The 20,937-nt window shown below is 47.4% G+C and overlaps 1 protein-coding gene across 8 annotated transcripts in view; it reads left to right on the top strand.

Annotated features, from left to right (window-relative positions):
* KMT5B (lysine methyltransferase 5B) overlaps positions 1-20,937 on the top strand; it is a 55,318-nt gene that overhangs the window by 28,611 nt on the left and 5,770 nt on the right. For 5 of the 8 annotated variants that reach the window (XM_042959523.1, XM_042959527.1, XM_042959524.1 and 2 more), the window contains 7 exons: positions 4,652-4,720; positions 9,015-9,180; positions 9,564-9,673; positions 11,182-11,348; positions 11,643-11,662; positions 11,744-11,880; positions 17,902-18,098. In XM_042959523.1, the coding sequence (XP_042815457.1) occupies positions 4,652-4,720; positions 9,015-9,180; positions 9,564-9,673; positions 11,182-11,348; positions 11,643-11,662; positions 11,744-11,880; positions 17,902-18,098 (866 nt within the window). Of the gene's footprint in view, positions 1-4,651; positions 4,721-9,014; positions 9,181-9,563; positions 9,674-11,181; positions 11,349-11,642; positions 11,663-11,743; positions 11,881-17,901; positions 18,099-18,396; positions 19,397-20,937 lie in introns of those variants that run through there. The other 3 variants (XM_042959530.1, XM_042959526.1, XM_042959529.1) reach the window with 3 other exon arrangements.

The raw sequence follows: 20,937 nt of genomic DNA, 5'->3' as shown, positions 1-20,937 counted from the left end.
AAGAAAAATCTTAGAAGCATCCTGTGAAGCCTTGAAAATACAATAATTTTTTTTTCTACATAAAGTAGGTTACATCAGGGGTTTTTTCATGATTTTATTACAGAGTTTTCTTCTAACTAATTGCAACCGTATATAGGGAATGTATTGCCGTCACGTTTAATCTTTGAGATTCACCTCGTCACTGGAATGAAGAGAATGTTAAAGACCTGCATCTGTCTGTTCAGTCTGCAGAGAAGAAAACAGACATGGAGGTGCTTTATTGAGGATCACATGCCATCTGTATAAAATATTAACACTGCTTTTGAAGTCTGTTATCCTTTAAATTTTTTAATTCATGGGGCGCCTGGGTGGCTCAGTTGGTTAAGCATCCGACTTCAGCTCAGGTCATGATCTCACGGCTTGTGAGTTCGAGCCCCGCGTCGGGCTCTATGCTGATAGCTCGGAGCCTGGAGCCTACTTCAGATTCTGTCTCTCTCTCGCTCGCTTGCTCGCTCTCTGCCTGCCCTTCCCCTGCTCACATTGTCTCTGTCTCTCTCTGTCTAAAAAAAAAATTTTTTTTAATTTTGTAATTCATATTTTCTTAAGCATCTCTCCCCTGAAAATGGCCCTTAAATACTTTCACGGTTGCCACCGAACACTAACTCGGAACTTTACAACTTTCCCTCTTAACATGAGTGGCAGAGGGCTTTCAAGTCTGGTGAGGTTGAGAATGTATAGAGCCAGTTCTAGGCCACTGATCCCTCCTACCTTCCTGATACTTGCAGTGGTGGCTTGTAGCTCCAGGGCCAGTGACAACCCCAGAGCAACTTGATCACCAGGTGACTAGTCGCCAGTAGTTGGGGAGGGAGGAATTGGTGACTAAAGGTGATTAGAGGAAACTCTTGTGCCATTTTCCCCCTTTTAATTCTGTCCGTTGCTAAGATGAAAACAAAAGACTGTATGATTCGTTTATCAATTATTTTCTAGATCCAGAAAGAAGTAATTTGGATAAAAATGAGCCTTTGGTATTTTCATGATTCCTGTTACCATAGATCTTTCCTTGCTAAAATGAAGTGACAAGTTGGAGTGGACTTGAGAACGTATTTAAATAGCTCCCTGACCTGAGAGGGGCAGATGCCTAAATTTTGTAAGTAGACAGGTGGATAGCTGTTGGCTGGGAAATCAGCAGTACTGGATGCCCTAATAGCCAAATAAAATCTGGTTTGCATTATTTTTTTCTTAAATTATTTTCTCAAGGAATGTTTTTAAAGTCTGGTTTTTTTTAGTAATCTCTATACCCAACGTGGGGCTCATACTCACAACCCCAAGATAAAGAGTCGCACGTTCTTCCGGCTGAGCCAGCCGGGTTCCCCTGGTTTGCGTTGTTTTCAGTCCATTTCCCTTCTTTTCCCCAGCGAGGCCACTGCTGCTTCTCCTAGAAGGTCCTGGTAATAGTTAAGAAATATGAATCGCTTTCACATAACAGTCTTAGAGAGGGTCAGGCTATTACTGCAAAGGCCCATAATTATGACCTGGAGTCATCAAGGAAGAGAAAAAAGATCTAGGTAGGTGACGTTCACTGTGCCCTGTATACTGAACTGTGGAAGCACATAAACCATCATGGAAAGACTGCATCAGAATAACAGAAGGGTCATTGGTTTAGGAAGGAACTCCCTATAGTCAATTCCCCGTCCTCTGCCGTCCTTTGCTCCAGAAGATGAGCAGTTTACCTGTTACTGGCTTCTACAATAGGAAGTTACTCCTATTTTTTAATAAAAGTCCTGACAACTGTTTCCTATAATTAGTTTTACATATGAGTCACTTGGGGAGTCTTGTGAAGATGCAGGTTCTGATTCAGTAGCTGTGGGCTGGGGCCTGAGATGCTCCATTTCTAACAAGCTCCTGACTGTACTTGGAATAGCGAGGTCCTAGGCCATCTGGCCTCCCGAACTTTGTTTTGATGTGATGACTACATAAAAGGGCCTTATCAGGGGGCGCCAGGTGGGGCTCGCTCACTTAAGGGTCCGACCCTTGATTTCGGCTCAGGTCGTCATCTTGCAGTTTGTGAGTTTAAGCCCGCCTCAGGCTCTGTGCTAACGGTGCAAAGCCTGCTTGGGGTTCTCCCTCTCTCCCTCTCTGCTTGCCCCTCCCCAGCTAGTGCTTTGTCTCTCTCTCAAGATAAATAAACTTCCTTATCAGTAGTTTCCTAGGCTCATTTAAAAACGTGCAGTCCTAAAATGTAAAATTTAGCGTTTACCCCACAAATACTATTAAAACCCAAGACATTACTGTATCCGAGCATCCCTGAATTAAAATACAGGATCTAAAATTAAAAGTGGTTAGGGGTGCCTGGGTGGCCCAGTCGATTAATTGTCCAACTCTTGATTTTGGCTCAGGTCATGATCTCACGGTTTGTGAGTTTGATCCCCGCATCGGGCTCTTTCAGCACAGAGCCCGCTTGGGATTGTATCTCCTAGTTTCTCTCTGGTGGACTCTCTCTCTGCCCCTCCCCCCACCCCAAAACAAATAAATAAATACACTTTTAAAAAAGGAGGGGCGCCTGGGTGGCTGAGTTGGTTAAGCGTCCAGCTTCGGCTCAGGTCATGATCTCAGGTTTCATGAATTTTGAGCAGTTTGTGAGTTCAAGCCCCGCATCGGGCTCTGTGTTGACAGCTCAGAGCCCGGAGCCTGCTTTGGATTCTGTGTCTCCCTCTCTGTCTGCCCCACCTCCGCTTGTGCTCTGTCTCTCAAAACTGAATAAACGTTAAAAAAAAATTTTTTTTAATCTATTTATATATTTAGGGGCACCTGGGTGGCTCAGTTGGTGAGTGCCCGACTTCAGCTCAGGTCATGATCTCACAGTTCATGGCTTTGAGCCCTGGATCGGGCTCTGTGCTGACAGCTCAGAGCCTGGAGCCTGCTTTGGATTCTGTCTCCCTCTCTCTCTGCCCCTCCCCTGCTCGCTCACTCGCTCTCTCCCATTCTCTCTCTCTCTCTCTCTCTCTCTCTCTATGAAAAATAAATGTTAAAAAATTTATATATATATATACGTATGTATATATATATATGTATTTATAAAACTGGTTAAGCCACGTTAAACATTCAGAAGAAAACATTTATTCGTGTTTTCCGCTACAACATTTAATTCTACCCCTAGAGTTTCTGGAGTAGCCATTGGTGATGTAGAGAGAGAGTCTGGTGCGCCCTGGTTAGAGCAGGTCAGCCGACAGCAGCACTGGCACCTTGGGCCGGCGGGGCCGAGCCGGGACGTTGCTGTGTCCCCGGGCACCTTGCACCAGAGGCGTTCTTTTCAAAGGTATTTTAACGGATTCTTTTGTAAGCTGACATTTGGGAAGAACGCAGAAGTTTCATTAATGAAGCTTGTTAATCTGAGTGAAAGGCACACGTTTTCATTTAATCTTAGTCACTTACTTGAAAATAAGACTGTCTTTTCTGTTCTTCATCTTTTGAGCAAGAATTTGTCAGAATGTTGACTTAATGTCATTCCCAAAGATACCATTTTATAGAAAATAAGGAAACTCTGTAGTGCCGTATTAGAATAATCGTAAATATTCCTTATAAATTGTTAGTTTATGGACTTCTCTTTCTGTGAGGTGTGAAAGATGTGACCGGAAGATATGACAGCTTGGATTCTCACCGTCCCAGCTGTCTGTGTATCCCTTGTGTGAGGGATCTTTTCGTTGCCCTGTTGGTACATCTGTAATTTGATTGTCAAATTTTTAAGTTTCTCTGTTTTATGCCTTCTTCCCTCCCTCTGCTTCTTTCAGCGTGCCATCAGAAACGGTGTTCGGATACGGTAGATATTTAACGATTTAAGAATTTCCTTAGCTGGTTCTATTCCAAATGCTTATGTTTAAATCTTGATATGTCCCTCCATTTATGCACAAGTGAGTCAGAGTTGCAGCCGGAATATCTGGAAATGGTACAAACAAAACAGAAATTTCAGTTTACTGGGAAGTACTTCGATTTGAGTGACTCTCGTCAATTATGAAAATTAAGTTCTTCCCTCTAACCAGAGAATGGAGTTGTTAGTCATGCCTCTGATTGTTTTTAAAAACAAGCGGAGATCTTGTACGAGTGCTGTTGTACAGCACGGGGGATGCTTTCTGTCACGGCCCCTTGTTTTAGGCTGCGTGACCCAGAGATCTCAGTCTCCTGAGGCGTTGGGGAGACTCACTGGACGTTGGGCTGAGCAGGAGAGAACGTGACAAATGGGAAGAGTCCTCGTGGGGCTTTTGGAACTTTTCTCTGTTATTTGGTCCAAGCTGTACTTCGGCCAGTGCTGCAACTGTCGAATTTTAATTTGGTTGTTTACGTAGTATGTTTCGTGTCCACTGTTGGATGCGAACTGGAAATCAGTCACCCTAACTCTCGCTGTAAAGTCAAGTGCTTGACTAGAAAGCGTAATGAAACTTCTAGACCTTCTAACTTAATATGATCGAGGGGCAAATGATGTGTGGGAAGGAAAGAATCTCAACATCTCGGCTTTTGTTACTATACTGAGTCTGCCCGTGGTGTCACAATCTTCTCGAGTGTCACAGCGTTTTAAGGACTTCTGCAACAACTGCTATTGTAAGTCTGTTTAGAAATGACAAGTACAAATTATTCAAATAGTTTTTTATTGTTGTTGTTTGTTTTTGCATTTATATAGCGCCTTTCCTTCGAGGAGCTCAAGGCATTTTTCAAAATCTGACAGTTTTCCTCACAACAACCCTGTGAGGTAGGTAGAGTGCATTACAAACAATAATAAGATACCAACTAACCTGTTTCGGCCTTTATGATGTTCTTTTATGTTACGTAATTGGAGGTGTCAGCATAAACACGACTTTTAGAACGTTTTGCAAACCTTTTCAAATAGCTTGGTCTTAGTAACAGCTATATTTAAAGAACCACTCGTACTCCATAACAGGGTAATTTTGTAAGAGAAAGCATTCATCAAAAGATCAGGAGTCACTCCCTGGGATTAGCTGAGCACTGCCGGTAGGACTCAGCCGGGGATGTCTCTGGTGGTGGTCGACTCTCAGGTCAAGAAGGAGCGAAGAGCTGTGGTTCTAGCATGATTCCTCGGCACCTGCCAACTGTCCGTGTGCAGTTAAACTTTCCGAGAGGGGGAAATGTGTTCACGATGTTGCCTCGCGGTCTTCTTATTTGATATCTTAAATATTTGAGCGTTTTCTCTCTCTTCCTCTCTCCTTCCCTTGCTCCCTTTTTTCTGTCCCCCTCCTCTTCCCCTCCCTCCAGTCAGCTCTTGGTTGTACTTGCTCATGGAAGGGCACAGTAGCACAGCTCACACACATCTGCAGCTTTTCCTTCCCTGGTCACTTGGGTTTGGAAACAGAAAAACCAAATAGCAAGAAAACCTGGGAAGTCAGTCTCTGGAAAGAGTGGGGAACAGGTGTGTGGGAGTGTGAATTCATGTTTCTTTCTGCCCTTTGTGATAAAAATGATTTAAATGACATATTTTTGTATTTCACGTACCAGCCACTGATCAGAGGTGTGGGAAGAGAGAAATAAATGTTTGGTTTATTTAAAGTTGTCAAGTTTGTATGAAGAGGGGGAGGAAGGACGGACCGATTGGGAAATGCCAAACACCTGTCTCTTGCCTCCCCTGCCGTGCCATTTGCCGTCCCCCGTCCCCCGTCCCCCAGATACTAAATTCAAAAGTATATATTTGTGTCCGGCCCTTTCACTGTCTCCGGCTGGGCTCCGTGCTGGGCTCCGTGGCGAACGCAAGTCAAATCCTATTCTGATCGTGAAACGCCACCAGGGGGGCCCCCGGAGCTCCCGTGAGCGAGTAGGACTGGGTAGCGGTAGTCCCTCTGTTAACGGCCCTCACTGGACCTGGTTTTTCTCATTTATGGAACAAGAGGGTTGCTTTAGAGAACCTAAATTCCCCTTTAGCCTTGAGAACCGTGGTGTGAGTGAGGATAGCTTTGTACAGTTCGTATGGGAGGTCTAGAATGACCGTGGGTCAGGAGGGGACCGAGGGAATTTTCCTACTCCGTAATACGGACCCAGGTCATTGCCTTCAAGGGTCTTGAGTGCCTTTTGCTCTGGCCCTATTAGTTGTGAGAGTCTTATGTGATTAAGTAATTTTTATCTTCCTGTGGTATCTGTCATGATGGGATTTGACTTGAACTGTCAGCCAGGTGATTTGGATGTACTTCTGTAGGATTCTCAAAAACGACTGTCTCGTCCCCTTCCTGTCTGCACCCAGAACCATCTCCTCCTCCTTTGCCTCAGTGTCATTTCACGCCTTCTAGCGGCCAACCGAGACAGAGTTTGACAGTAAATTACATTTTAAGTGAAATGGAGGTTCTTGCTGGTGAGTAGCACGAGGGACGGTTTTGGGGGTTTTGTTTGTGTTTGAGGCAATAGAAGGCAGGCGAGCAGAAACGAAAGTCAGCACAGGAAACATAGAAGGCAGACCATTAGTCAGTCAAGAGTTGATTACTTAGTGTTGGTTTCAGCATATAAATGGTTTGGCATCACGAACAAAACTAAGGCTAGCTGGCAGGCAGTTTCGGGTAGGGAGGGACATGCCTCAGGAGGTGGAGGCCACACAGAAAGCCTGTCAGGAGGAGCCGGCGTCCGTCCCAGGTCCGTAACCTGTTTTTCTGACAGGTGCTTAGGAGCTTTAGGTGAATTCAGCCCTGACTTTGGTTTGCTCTCGAACGCATCGAGCCGTGTGGTTATTTGAGAACAGAGCGTCCCCGTTGGTCAGTTCCACGGGAACCCGGAGATCGCTGGGCCCTTCCGGGGTCTCGTAGCCTGGCCGCTTGACACCCTGGACTGCTCGTCGTGCTCTGAGTGAGCCGCTGCTTTTCTGCTTCCCGCCGTGTCGCACTCTGTGTTGCCTGCAGGGGTGTGCCTCAGCCGGCAGCTGCTTGCTCGTCTGGCCCGTCCTGCACGCGCACGTGACCCCCTAGTGCAGGGCTGCAGCCAGACGGACTTGGGTTTTCTGAGGAGCCCGGTCTGGAGAAGACCGCTTGTGGCCACAGGTACCCCGTAGGGTAGTCGACCTGCGTGGGAGTATGGGTGCTCCCACAGTTCTGCGGGTGATTTTTAGATCATTTTAGTGGTGGTTCTCCGACAGCCTGGTTGAAGACCTTCAGAGTTGTCCGAAGGACTTGCGCTCGTCTGCCCGTGAGGGCGGGCTGGTGTGCTCATTGGTCGAAATGGAAAGTAATACGGGGCATTGCCCATTTGTCCATTTCATTGTCCAGTTGTCCAGTTGTCCATCTGCTGTCTCCAGGATGGGTTCGAAGTCTTCCTGATAGTCCTGCTTACCAGCTGTGAGAAGCTTTACTGAAACAGGAGCCCGTGGGTAGTTTGTTCTCCAAGGCGTCAGCCTGCTTTCCTAGCTCCGGAAGTCCTCTAGAGGTCCTGTCCAGTAAACAGTATTTTACCCATTCGGGATCTCACGTCTTCCCTCCTCTTTGTTCTAGTACTCGCCCTCACTGTTGCCGGCCAGCTGACTCCCTCGTTCATGTCTTTGAACCCAGCTTCCTTACGATCCTCTGTGTAGGCTCCCTCTCACTTTGCCATCCTTCTTTGGATTCTTTCCTGCCTATGGTAGTATTCTGCTTTTCCTTTAGAAGGCTGAAATCACAGCATTCCTCCTTGTCAACTCCCACATCGTTGTCAACTCCAGAACCCCTTCGCGAACGGATCTTACGCTTCAGCGAGCGTTTCTGTATCTAAAGTGCTGTAGCGTGTCGTTTGTACCCTGCTAACTCGCATTAGCATGGCGACGCCTTGCTTAACTGTTGGATGCATACATGTGTCTTCTAGCCCCACTGGAGTCTCCATTCCAGAACAGCGGTCAGGTCTTCTCTCTCCTGTTTTTCACCACAGCACCTGCGCACGCGGCACCTAGTAAGGAATCCTTGGTGAGAGACTGGCTTGAGATGTCCCTGAAATGTTACGAATACGTTTGTGATAGCTCACCTAGAAAAAGACTTCTGCTTCCTGTGCTGGAGTTTGGGCCAGATCTTCCTGCGATTTTAGAGTTCTCAAGTTTATGAGACGTGCGGTTTGTAAATGCTGGAGTAAGGTGTAGTTCAAATATATTTTCTTCTCAGCCACTAATAGTTTTTTCTTAACACCTTATCTGAATAGCAGTCTACTCCTTTTGTTGTTGGTAGATTTAAAAACAACAACAACAAACAACTTTATTTGGGAAAATGAGCCAAAGGCAATTGACATGAGAAGACATTTTGAAATTAAGGTCCAAGTACCTTTGTACATAGAACATGTTTTACTGGGAACACAACTTTAGAAAAAGGGCTTTACCAGTGTAAGTCTTTCTCGGACCACGATCGCATCGTGTGTGACTCTTGCTAGCGGTACAGCATTCCGAAGGCATTATAGCTGGTTTTGTTACGGAAGCCTTTCAGCTTTGACGTCACCAGTTTAGCAACACCACCATTAGAGTTGTGCTTTTTGCCCTTTTTGTTTTCCGAGTGCACCTCTCAAAGGTTAATTTGACGCGGATATTAGGACATCAGGGTGTATTTCAGGACCTCTTGGGGCACTTGATTTGGGGGGTTTCTAACTGCGCACATGGAGAGTGTTCTGTCTGTGGCAGGATTTTGTTTGCTTCATCCTCCCGAAGCTCGTTGCCTTGCACTCTTCTGGCTTGGTTGTGCATGCTCTGGAAAAGTTCTTGTCGCTCTGACTCTCAACCAGACCAGCTCTATTGTAGGTCTTTTTGTACCATCCAGATTTACAGGACTAGTGTGAGCCTGAGGCAGACAGCTTCGTTTGAGTCATCTGGTCATTTCTCAGTTAACGAAGTAACAGTGAAAAAAAAAAATCAAAATACAGTTGGAAGAAAGAGAAGTTCTGTTTCCTGGTGATGGCTATTACTTGTGCAGTAATGATTTATCAGGATTGCTGGTTATCCTCTTTTATTAGGTCTGGCTGTTTTCAGGTTATTTCTTGCCTCACGATTTCTCTACAGTGGCCCAGGGATGGCAGTTAACTAAAGCGAATGTTTTGATTTCGTTCAGATTTCGGCCTATTAAGGGAAGGCAAGAAGAACTAAAGGAAGTCATTGAACGTTTTAAGAAAGATGAACACTTGGAGAAAGCCTTCAAATGTTTGACTTCAGGCGAATGGGCACGGCACTATTTTCTCAACAAGAACAAAATGCAGGAGAAATTATTCAAGGAACATGTAGGTTTATTGATAAGATTACTACTATTTATCTGTGTGGATAAGAGTAGAGTAAACTAAAACTTAAATTTTAGTGAACACTGAAACTTTGAAGTCAGTTTTTCATAAAGCCGATCAATGGGAAGATCTAATAACACATAAGATCGTTTGTATAACTCTCCAAAGAGACAGCTTGGTTCCGGAAGTGAAATTCTCCATGAACTTTCAGAGGAACATGGCCAAGCCGTCAGGTGCTCAGATACGTGAAATTGTAAAATCACAGAGTTTGTTACTTAATGATCCTAAATGTTTCACATTTCGGTGACGATTTGCTTTTGTGATTCTGAATAAGTCTAACGGGATAAACAATTTAATACAAATACCATTATTTTCTTCTGTTTTAGGTATTTATTTACTTGCGAATGTTTGCAACTGACAGTGGATTTGAAATACTGCCCTGTAATAGATACTCATCAGAACAAAATGGAGCCAAAATAGTTGCAACAAAAGAGTGGTAACTATTACACTAGTATAAACCCGTAATGTCCTGTCGGTTAAAGTTCTCTCTTAAGTTACCGTTGCTAAGAAAGTTGTGGGAAGGAGTGAAGCCAGAGCCTTGGCCCAGTGACCTGGGTCAGGACAGTGGAATTAGAAATCTGAGTTGAACCAGATCCCGTCTCTCGGCCCGCGCACTTTGACCGAGTCGGAATGCTGCTCGGTGGTGAGGCTGCCGAAGGAGTCCAGGTGCCGGGGCTGGAGAACCTGGCTTCCGTGTCCCGGAAGGCCTGCTCTAGGCCCTCCGCGTCCTGCTGGCCTAGAGAAAGGTTGGGTGTGAAGTCTCAACGATCCTAGGAACTTCACAGGTGGAAATGTCCTGCCGAATTGCCTGCTTAAGTATATACGTGTACATGTATGTGCCAACTTAAGTAAGGGTAGTAAAGTTGAGGCCAGCTAGGAAGGGTAGAAGCCATTCATGAGAGAATGTGTGATCGTTTTTTTTCCTCTAATGCCCGTTCCTACCTCACCTCCCAGAAGAAGGAACATGTTGCCCTTCTTATAAGCTGTCCTCACGTATTTTTTATAACAAAAACGTTAGGATCAGGTACCTGAAAATGGAATGGGCAAAGAGCAGTACACCCAGGCCTCTCGGGTGGGTGCGCGTGTGCGTGCGCGAGCACCGTCAGTTTGGACAGGTGCACGTGCGCGAGCGCACATCGTAGTGTATCGAGTCCGCTGATCCGCTCCCCCAGCTCCCGGTGCTGTCGGTGGACGTGTAGCTTTCTGGTCTTGTGGTCTAGAGCCGCACCGTCCAGCACAGCAGCCACCAGCCACTTGTGCCTCTTGGGCCCTTGAACGGTGGCTAGTCTGTGGTGAGAAGTACCGTAAATGTGATTTACGCGCCAAGTTTTATGGTAAACTGTGTTCCCCGTTAATGTTTCTTCTACTGATTACCTGCTGAAATAGTAGCGGGGGCCTCTCGGGTTCAAAGACATTACTAAAAGTAATTTCACTTGTTTTTTCTTTACTTTCTGGTTGTCATTACTAGAACACCGCAGACCCCGCATTTGGCTTCCGTTACGTTTTCCTTGGATGGCGCTGTTCTAGAGGGTGGTGTCCTCATCCCGGGTCCCCGTGACCTTTACTACTACTGCTTGTCTCTGTCTCCTCCGTCCACTCTCAGCAAGTTGCGTTCGCTGTAGCAGATATTTCAGTCCTCCCTGCCTGCACCACGCTGTACTAGGGACCGTAGGGGACTCGGAGACGAGGTAGCACGGCTTCTGGCCTGGAGCACCTCCCGGTCTCTCGTAGGGCTAAGGCAGCTGTAGGGCGGCTGTGGCCCGAGGCTGTCGGGCGTCCAGGGAGGAGGAGAGCGTAGCCCAGTGAAGGTCCCGGGGGGTCAGCCAAGATGCACACAGCTAGGTCTTCTGGATTCCCGGTATTTATTGGACAGGCGTATTTTATTAAAAGAAGCCTTGTTATTTATAATTACTAGTAATTTTTAACATGACATATTTTAAATAGGAAACGAAATGACAAAATAGAATTACTGGTGGGTTGTATTGCCGAACTTTCAGAAATTGAGGAGAACATGCTGCTTAGACACGGAGAAAACGACTTCAGTGTCATGTATTCCACAAGGAAAAACTGTGCCCAGCTCTGGCTTGGTCCCGCCGCCTTTATAAACCACGGTAAGCTGCGCTCCTCGGGTGGCCGTGCGAGTGGCGGGCAGAACTGCTAAGACGCAGCAATGACCTTGTCAGACTGCGTGGAACCTCGTCTCCCTGTAGAGGAGGCTGGAAATAGGACTTCCTTATTTTTCCCCACCAGCGTATTAAACAAACAATCCTGTCGCTTAACCTGAGACCTAAACTTCTATCAAAAGTTGTGAAATGATGTGGAAAGCTTATTTCAGATTTCTGTAATTGTTCGTGTTTCAGATCTTATCTACAGTTAATTGACTTTATCTTTTGGACATTTTTCAGATTGCAGACCTAACTGTAAGGTGAGCATAAACTTTTTTTTACTGCAAGTATTTTGTTTCTGCTGCAGGTATGAGTTTCTTAATGAGTTCATTGTATTTCAGTTTGTGTCAACTGGTCGAGATACGGCGTGTGTGAAGGCTCTGAGAGACATTGAACCTGGAGAAGAGATTTCTTGTTATTACGGAGACGGGTTCTTTGGAGAAAATAACGAGTTCTGCGAGTGTTACACTTGCGAAAGGTATGCGTCAAGTAAAATGTCCAGCTTGTGTGTTCTTGTAACCACCTGATGATTATTATGGGCACCAACTAACATTGCTTCCTTCTCCTTTGGACGCGGGGAGGGGTGGGTAGTCTCTTATGTTCTGTAGCTTTGGTCCGATAAAATGTGCATAAACAGTCGGGGGATACAGAGCTCTTTGGGGGCCGTGGCCCCTGAGCCTTTAGAGTTTTCTTATCACCAGCTGCTGCTTCTGAGTAGATCAGGGTCCCAGCGTGCCTAAAGAGAGGACGGGAAGTACCGTACACGTGTGTACACGTGCATATCCGCGCGTGTGCACACAGACACCCACAGTGCCAGAGTGGGGTTGCCCAAAAAGTGGCAAGTGACCTTCACTTCCGATAATCATGTGAAAACACTGAAGTTGTCCTGTGTATTACCAAGCTGTGGCTTCTGGATTTTTTTTTTTTTTTTTTTTTAAGTTTATTTTTGAGAGAGTGCACGCATGTGAGGGAGGGGCAGAGAGAGAGGGAGAGAGAAACCCAAGCAGGCTCTGCACTGACAGGGCAGAGCCCAACACGGGGCTCGATCTCAAACCACTAGACAGTGACCTGAGCCAACACCGAGGGTCAGATGCTTGGCCTACTGAGCCACCCAGGTGGCCCAGGATTTTTTTTTTTTTTTTATTTGAACATAGTTGACACACAAGATTACATCAGTTTCAGCTGTACAGCTCAGGGATTCAGCATCTCTGTACATCATGCTGTCCTCACCACAGGAATTTCTACGTTTTGATGCACGTACTCTTCAAGATTCCTAAATTCTGTCTCTGAATAAGGAAGCTCCTCTTGTGACCCATCAAGATTCTGGAGTCCTTGTAGAAATCCCCCAAATCTGACTTAGCCAGACTGCTAGCTCACACTACTCATTGGAGTGATTTCTGCACCCAGGAGCTCGTGGAGGCGACGTCACACGCTTGTCTTGCTAGTCCTGCAGGAAAGCTTCTGTTCCCAGGCAGTGCGGACTTGCATGGGTCACCCGGGAGCCGACCTGGACTTGTTGAACCCATTTTTCTTTTTTAAGTTTGTTTATTTTGAGAGAGAGAGCACGAGCATTAGAGGGAGAGGGGCAGAGAGAGAATGGGAGAGAGAAACCCAGGTGGGCTCTCCACCATCAGCTCAGAGCTCAGGGTGGGGCTCGAACTCACAAACTGTAAGATCATGACCCAAGGCGAAACCAAGAGCTGGCCTTCTAACTCACTGAGCCGCCCATGCGCCCCGAGCTCATTTTTCTCGTCTTGTACTGAGCTGGGCACTTTGCTAAAACCCTGACTCATTCAGCCTGCACAGCCATCTGTGAGAGAGGGAGTAAATAGAAGCACGTCCACACTGCGAGTACAGAAACCGAAGCGTCTGAGCCCGGGGCAGCCGAACCTTGGCCCTCGTTCTTGCCACTTCGTGCCGCTCTTGCAGGTGGGGGGAGGGCTGTCCAGTAGCACCGCGGCTCCCGCTGAAGTCACCCAGCCGCTGGCCAGCCTGCAGAGGGACTGTGAACGCCCCAGAGGTCCCGCTTCCCTTCTTTCCAAGTAGTGTGAAGTGTCCCCCTCTGTCAGGCGAGAGCAGAAGGCTGGAGTCCTGTGCTGCCCCAGCTGTTTCTCTCCCATCGTTGGGGTCCTCACCATAAGGAACGGCAGGAAACCTGTTCCTGATGCTGCTGAGGTTTTGCCCCCCCTTTTGGGAGGGGCAGCAAAAAAATCCTTCATTTTCTACGTAAAAAATGGTTTGAACATTGGTTCAATCTTAGACCAGTGCAGAAAAAGACCTTTAATCCACAAAATAATTTAATTGTACTTGAACAATGCTTCAGACTCGTTATCTCGAGACAGCATAGGGTAGCGGTCAAGTACCTGAGGTCTGGAGCCTCCCGGAGTTGAAATCCTGTGACTGCACGTCATTAGCTATGTGATCTTGGGACAGTTTAACTGCTTTTTGTGCCTGAATTACCCATCCGTAAAACGGAGAGAAGGTCAGCAGCGGTCTCACAGGGTCGCTGTGAGAATTACGTTGGTTACTTCACGTGATGTGTGTAGAACGCACAGTTAACACTCAGGCTTTATCTATAAAATTATTTTGTGGTTTCTGGTTATTTGCCCTTTAGAATATAAGCTCCATGGAGGCTTTTACCTTTTCCGCTCATTCCCAGCACCCGGAACACTACTTGGCACATAGTAGGTCCCTGGCGAATGAATGAACAGATGAATGAATGGACATACAGTATGCTAAGTAAGCTTTTGGAGGCTGTCCTGAGAAGGGTAACCACCTACTCGGGATTCCGGACCAAGCCTGAGACAGCTGTGTGACTAGTCGAGCATTTCATGTATCATCATGTTCCTCAGGCAGATTAGTTCTCCTCTGTGAGCCTCAGTTTCTTCTTACTGGTCAGGTGGGGGTGATCCTGCCTACTCCACAGGGTTATTAGTATGAGGAATAGACACACGAGCAGATCCTTTTTTAAGGACAGGCTTGACATTAAACAGCCATAGCCACCTTCAGACTGTTTGAGCAGCTGATTTAGAGTTGATTGCAGCTCTTCTGGGGAGTTCTCAGGAACACCAAGGAGGGTGAGACTGGTCAAGAGGACTCACTCAGCTCTCTCTCAGGTATCAGCTGAGGAGCTAACTCCTGTTAGGGCTCGTGCGTGCAGGGCGAACCAGGCTGGCACGGTGCCGGCCGTGAGGACGCACGCACGTGCTCTGCCAGGAGCCGCAGGACGTCACAGAGCCGGCTCTGTGAAGAAACGGTGAGCAGAAGGTTTACGGAGGTTCCGAGATGATGGGTCGAATCTCCTGGATGCGTTTGATGCGTGTCTGTAGCTCTGACCATCCTGACACGATAGTGATTGTTCTGCATTCTTAGGTACTGCTAGTTTTCCGGGAGAACACTTGAGGAGTAAAGTCTAACGAATGACCCCAAAATAGGAAGGATTAGATTATTTTTAAGCTTATATGAAAATACGTCTGATGAAGTTAAGAAAAAATGTCTGAAGCGTAGCTTGAGATTTGTTTTAACACATACTAAAAGTTAGGAGGAAACAGTTGTGACCGACACTCGATAGTGGCCCGGAAATGGACAAATGGGTGATGGGATATGAATGGAGGCCTGAGATAGAGGCAAGTGTGTATGAGATCTTAACATCGCATGTGGAGAAACGATTTCTGTCACAAATGATGTTAGTATGATTCATTATGCATCTGGAAGAGAAGCCAGATTCAAGGCGGATTAAAGATTTAAAGTTTAAAATACAATGCAAAATGATTAGAAAAAATCGAGGAGGCTTTCTGTCTAATGTTGGAGTAGTGGAAACGTTGTATGTCAAAGAAGACAAGAAACGGTGAACACGAACACGTTTGGTCAAAATCGAAGTCAAATGATGAACCAGAGAGGCAACGGCACCCATCTGGCAGAGCGTTAATAATCCTAATAATAAAAAGCTCCTAGAAGCTCACGAGGAAGAGACAGACTCCGAGAGGAGGGCAGGGTAAGGAGGATGCCGCACAGGAAACTAGGGCCGTAAAGCAGACGATGGAGACAGGAACCAGGGATTCGTTGTCACGGTCAGTCAGAGCAGCGGAATTTCAGAGTTGTACCTTACAGTGCCGGCGAGGATGTGGAGAAACGGGCCCTCATACACTGTTAGCAGGCGTGACGTGAATTGTCTGGCCATGGTTGTTACCGATCAGCGCGCCCTTTTAGCGGGCCGTCGGTCCCGGGCGGAAGAACCCAGCCTGTGGAAGTAGCGGTAGTTAGTAAGGATTTGCTTTCAGAGCAGCGTAGCAGTTCGTGCCCGTGGTGGCCAGCAAACCCAAAGACGCCCTGCGAGTTCCAGGAACCAGCAGTGAGGAGCGATCGAATCCATCACGGATTGTTCCTTCAGTGGAAAAAGTACACTCTTCAGAACACACGTTCCGTGGAGATTTATCCGTCCGTTGTGTAACGGCAGAGCCGACTGCCGAGTAAGACGGACGGTGTGCTCCCGTTTTGGTTTTGTTTGCTTAAAAAGATGCAGCGGTGTAAACCGGCGGGCAAGACCGTGGCGGAGGATAGCGCACTGGCAGACGGCCCCCACCGGTGCCTCGGGGCTCCGGGGCTGCGGGCTGGCTGGCTGTCGACTTGTGCTTCGTGGATTTAGGTCCTAGCATCATTCTGCTGGTCACGGCAGCAGGAGCAGGTCTTTCTTCCTTAGGAAGAAAACGTCAGGGAAGTAGACAGCAGGGGAGTGGTAGAGTTGTAACGAAAACAAAAAACAAACAACAAAAACGACTCTCTGATTTCCCGACAGAATAATTGCACCGTGATCATTTGTGGTGAAGTGTACTTTCAATATGGCCCATTTTTCTAGGAAGGAACCAAAAATGTTACAAGTTGTGGGGAAAAGGCATGAAATGTCTGAAAATAATGCATTACTCCCTTAATCCCTATGAAATGAATCGCCTCTGACATTTCCTATTTTCCGTTCTGCGCGTACTTAAGCGTGGAGTGGAGGGAGGGGAACTGCTTGCCTGCCTTGGCGACGATCACCTACAGGTTTTAGCGCAATTTCTCATGCACCTTCCAAAAACAGCACTGAGGCAGCCACACGATAAGCTTGTGATTTTCACAGAAGTGTTAATGAAAATGGAATCCCAGATATGTTCTAGAAAGGTGAAACAAGCAAGAATGCTTACCTTGCTTGCCGGAAGTCGTTTTGGCAGTAGGTTTAGGTGTGTGCCCCCTGGCGATGAGACGTAGGACGGCAGGGAGGGACCCTGTAGGCGCCAGCATCTCTCCCAGGCTGGAGGGTGCCCACAGTTGTGCGGCGAGTTCAAAAACCGAGTTGGTCATACGGCTTTTCTTCAAGCTGAGGGCAGGCAGTGAGGCAACTCCGGGAAGGCAGTTTCGGCCCAAACGAATTTCTCATTTTTTGCATGTGATGCGTAGCGCTTTTTTGTAACCTCATGAACTTCTTCTTCTGAATAGAGCCGAGTAGAAATGTACCATTACACACTGAGTCAAGTTAACGTCTGCAAAGCTAGGCTAATTGAGAATGATCAGAGCCTCTGCGAGCACCTTCACTTCAGAAGAACTTACATAAAAACATAAATTATTATTAGAGTGGACTACAGATCATTCTTGCCCCGTGGTGAAAGCAAGTTTCTGACGTCTTGTATTTAGTCATATTTTGTTAATTGTGGTTATCTCAATAACTTGAAAGAAATTAAACAGTTTTTATTGTCCCACAAGTCATATTTTCACTGATACAGTGTAGCCACCTTATACAGGATGCCAGTGAAGGTTTCTTTGTATCTAATGTTGAATTCTTAAGTAATGGCTTAATTTATGGAAATTCTCTGGTTTCTTTTTTTAATCCCTTAATTTTTTTTTTTTTTTATGTTTATTCATTTTTGAAAGACAGAGACAGAGCACAAGCAGGGGTGGGGCAGAGAGAGGGGGGTGGGACACAGAATCCGACGCAGGCTCCAGGCTCTGACCTGTCAGCACAGAGCCCGACACGGGGCTCGAACTCACGACCCGAGAGATCATGACCTGAGCCGAAGTCGGATGCTCAACCAGGCACCCCTAATCCCTTAATTCTTGATGTCAGTGTTGTAGTGTTAAATTGTGTAGAACAGAGCTAGAATCTAATTAACAGGTGGGTTACTTAAGCCACAACGCAGACCTGACTATTGCACGAACCAGTTTTGAAATTGACGAATTAGTTCTTTTCACCTACGCGTGGACTTCTACAGGGCCTGGTGGTTTCTCATGGGCAGTTAGTAATGAATTGACAGTAGTCCAACAATCTGTCACTTTACGTCTAGAGGGTTTTTTGTGTTAATTTTATATACAGTTTTAATTCTTCCTCGAGTCCCAGACCGGGTACATTTCCAGTGATGACTGAGGCCTCATCAGTGCACCACAACTGTTGACTTGATGTGGCCTCGAGCCCTCAGCAGCTGAACTTACTGTCAGTACGCTGTTTAACCTGTGCTGTTTTCTCTTTCAGACGGGGAACCGGTGCTTTTAAATCCAGAGCGGGACTGCCTGCACCTGCTCCTGTTATCAATAGCAAATACGGACTCAGAGAGACAGATAAACGCTTAAATAGGCTTAAAAAGTTAGGTGACAGCAGCAAAAACTCAGACAGTCAATCTGTCAGCTCTAACACTGATGCAGATACCACTCAGGAAAAAAACAATGCAAGTAAGTAAGGGAGATTTGATAAGCATATATCTTCGTTTTTCTTTTTTTCTTTTTTTAAGTATTTTCACACAATTATCTTTCTAAAGTGTGCTTCACTTCAGTAGTTTTGATCTTTTAAATCTTGAGAGAAACCCTGGGACTCGTGTGCTTCAGCAGCACTGCAAGGTTCTAGACATGATCTGAGCACAAAAGCAGTCTGTGTCCCACCTCCAGATTCAGTCCTGTGCCCTCGACTGAACTGTCTGCTTTTCTTGAATACCTGGTAACTGGATATTACGTTCTTCATCGTGTGTTCCAGGGTCGTCCTGTGTTTGAGAGACACATTTTCAAGGTGTTAGTTTGACTGTCATGATGGCATTAGGTCCTGCGGGAAGACGGAGGACCGGGTAGAGGCGTAGAGGCGCTCACGCGTCCCCGTGCCGAGCCCCGGTCCGTTAGCACCCATGACGCGGACTTGGGCAGTTTGTAGCTTCTGGCCTCGAGGCCTCCACCTTTTTACTGCTTGCTTGCCCTTTTCAAAATGAACTGAACCAATTCACCAAACCGCCAGTTCCCAGACTCAGAATTGGGAGAGAGGAGCGTTTCGGAGGTTGCTGTACTAGGACACGTGTTAGCCACTACTGAAAACAGCGAGAGAGGTGAGAAGAAGAAGCAAGCCTTAAGATGCCAGTTGTACGAGGGGGGCAAGACCATATGCAGACTGGAAAAAGAGAATGGAGAATAAAGAAAAGAAAGCGAAGAAAGCCTAGCCGGGCAAAAAGGAAACGCGTCGTGTTTGTGGAGCTTTGAAGTCCTGGAACCAGTTTCATGGCTGCCGGTTTCCTCTGGTAACACCGGCTTCCTCTCCTTGCCGCTAAAGCTGTAGGCTCGTTAGTCTGCTGGTTTCTGACAGGAACAGAGTCTCAGAGTTTTGACTCCGTGATCCCTAGGGACGCCCGTTTCGGCGCGCCGAGTATCCCCGGCTACTTGGTCGCGCCTCCGTGCCCTCTTAAGTCTGGCTGTTCTGGGCTCCTCTCCCTGTCTTCGGATGTTTTCGGCCCAGCACAGGTGCACCCCTTCCCTGCAGAAAACCCTGGAGCAAAGGGACGGCAGCTCCCACGATGGTGAATGCCACTGCCGTGAACCCTGCACCTGCCTGCCGCCGGGGGCCGGGGGCCGGGTGTAAGCCCAGTAGCGGAAGAGCAGTGATGCGTTCCTACTCCAGCCCTTACTGTCCCAGGTGAACAGAGAGAGAGCAAGCAGTTAGCCCGTCATTCACTGTTGACTGTTGGTTCTAACAATAAATGGAACATAACCAATGTTTTGTTTTTGGAGTCTGGTTCCTTGGTGAAACTGGAGACTTGTGAAGCCTGGTTTAGAAATACGTGCATGAAACACTAAAGAGCGCGGCCACGGCCACCACGCTGCCCACACCGAATGGCTCTGTGACACGGGGGGCGTTAGCTCTATGCCGACGGTATACATACTGAACTCAGTACACCGCAGAGTCTAAAAGAGCGTAAGATAGACAGCGTCTGGAAGTGTACTGACTATGTGACCAGCTAGGGAATATTTATTAGTAAACCAAATACTTCTTAAAAGCCTGCTAGTTGTTGAAGAGATACGGAGATGTGTGGGACTTGGGCCCTCCGTCAGGGAGCTTACGCCTTAGCTCCGGGATACGACGGATACACAGGTAGTTAGGCAGAACCCGCTAGAAATGCCGTGGCTCGAGTTCAGAGCGAACAAGTAAGCCCTTTGAGCTGTGGTCCCAGCATTACCGAGTAGAAATGCGTTACTTTCCAGTGACTGCTTACAGAGGGGGCTGACTTGGTTCAAATTCCCTTTCTGCAGAACGATGGTTTCGAGTACTTGGAAGGTTGAGGTAGCTAACTTTGAGGGCCGTGTGTTAGCGTTGACAGGCGTGGCTCCGTGCTCTGGAGGAGCCAGAGGCTTAGCACCGGTCACCCCTGAGGCCACCCCACACGAGGATACATTCACAGCAGTATTCCTGCAAGCCCCCCCAGGTATTCTCTCAGATGGTATTTCTTTTGGTGTTTGTGTCTCGACCATCATCCCCCCCCCCCCCCCCCCGAAAGAAAGACTTTCTGAAATGCCAGCCGGCGGCAAAGCCCGAGCTGCCCGAGCCTCTCCCAGAGGAGGCGGGTGTAATTGCCGCGTGTGGACCCAGGGGGCCCTCTCCGTGTGCGGCTGCCAGTCTTCCCTGCAGTCTGCTGAGAAAGGGGGCACGGAACTGCTTGCTTGGAACAGCTTGTGTAGTCTTTTTAAAGAAGCATTTCTGCCTAGTCGGGAGAAAAATTACAATCTTCTGTGCACTCTCTTTTGAAAGGTGTCTCGAGAGCCACGAGTTGACTGTTGGCTTTAGCGTCTGGAGACAGGAAACAGCAACGTCCACTTTCACAAAAATTCGGTCCACAAGCCTGAATGATAACGCCATTGTTAGAAGATTCTGGTTTTTTAGGCCTCTCGTGCCTCCGTGGCTAGGCCACCCCCCCCCCCGCCCCCATAGTCAGTGCTGTGAAAGGGGATGTGAGTCCTGTCACGAGTTGGGGTGAGGCCCAGAAGACGAGGCCAGTGCCATAAGCTTATCCTAACTCCGGAGCACCTGTCCTAGAGATGGTGGGCCGGGCCCCGCTCTAACTCGGCTGGCACGGACATCGCTGCTGGTCTGAACGCTCTTTGCTGCTAAGCCTGTGGGCTCCTTCGGAGGCCCTTCCGACACCCTGTTCCGGGCAGCCGTGCCAGTCTGTCGGTCGTGTGAGGTTGGAAGTTGCCTGACAAACCGGAACGGAAGCCTTTAAAGTCTCACCGAGGGTTTTCTGGATCTTCAAGTGCTGAA

Source organism: Panthera tigris, chromosome D1, assembly GCF_018350195.1.
Source record: "Panthera tigris isolate Pti1 chromosome D1, P.tigris_Pti1_mat1.1, whole genome shotgun sequence".
Lineage (NCBI taxonomy): Eukaryota > Metazoa > Chordata > Mammalia > Carnivora > Felidae > Panthera > Panthera tigris.
Note: the sequence above shows the minus strand (reverse complement) of the source record. Positions and strands in the feature narration are given on the sequence as shown.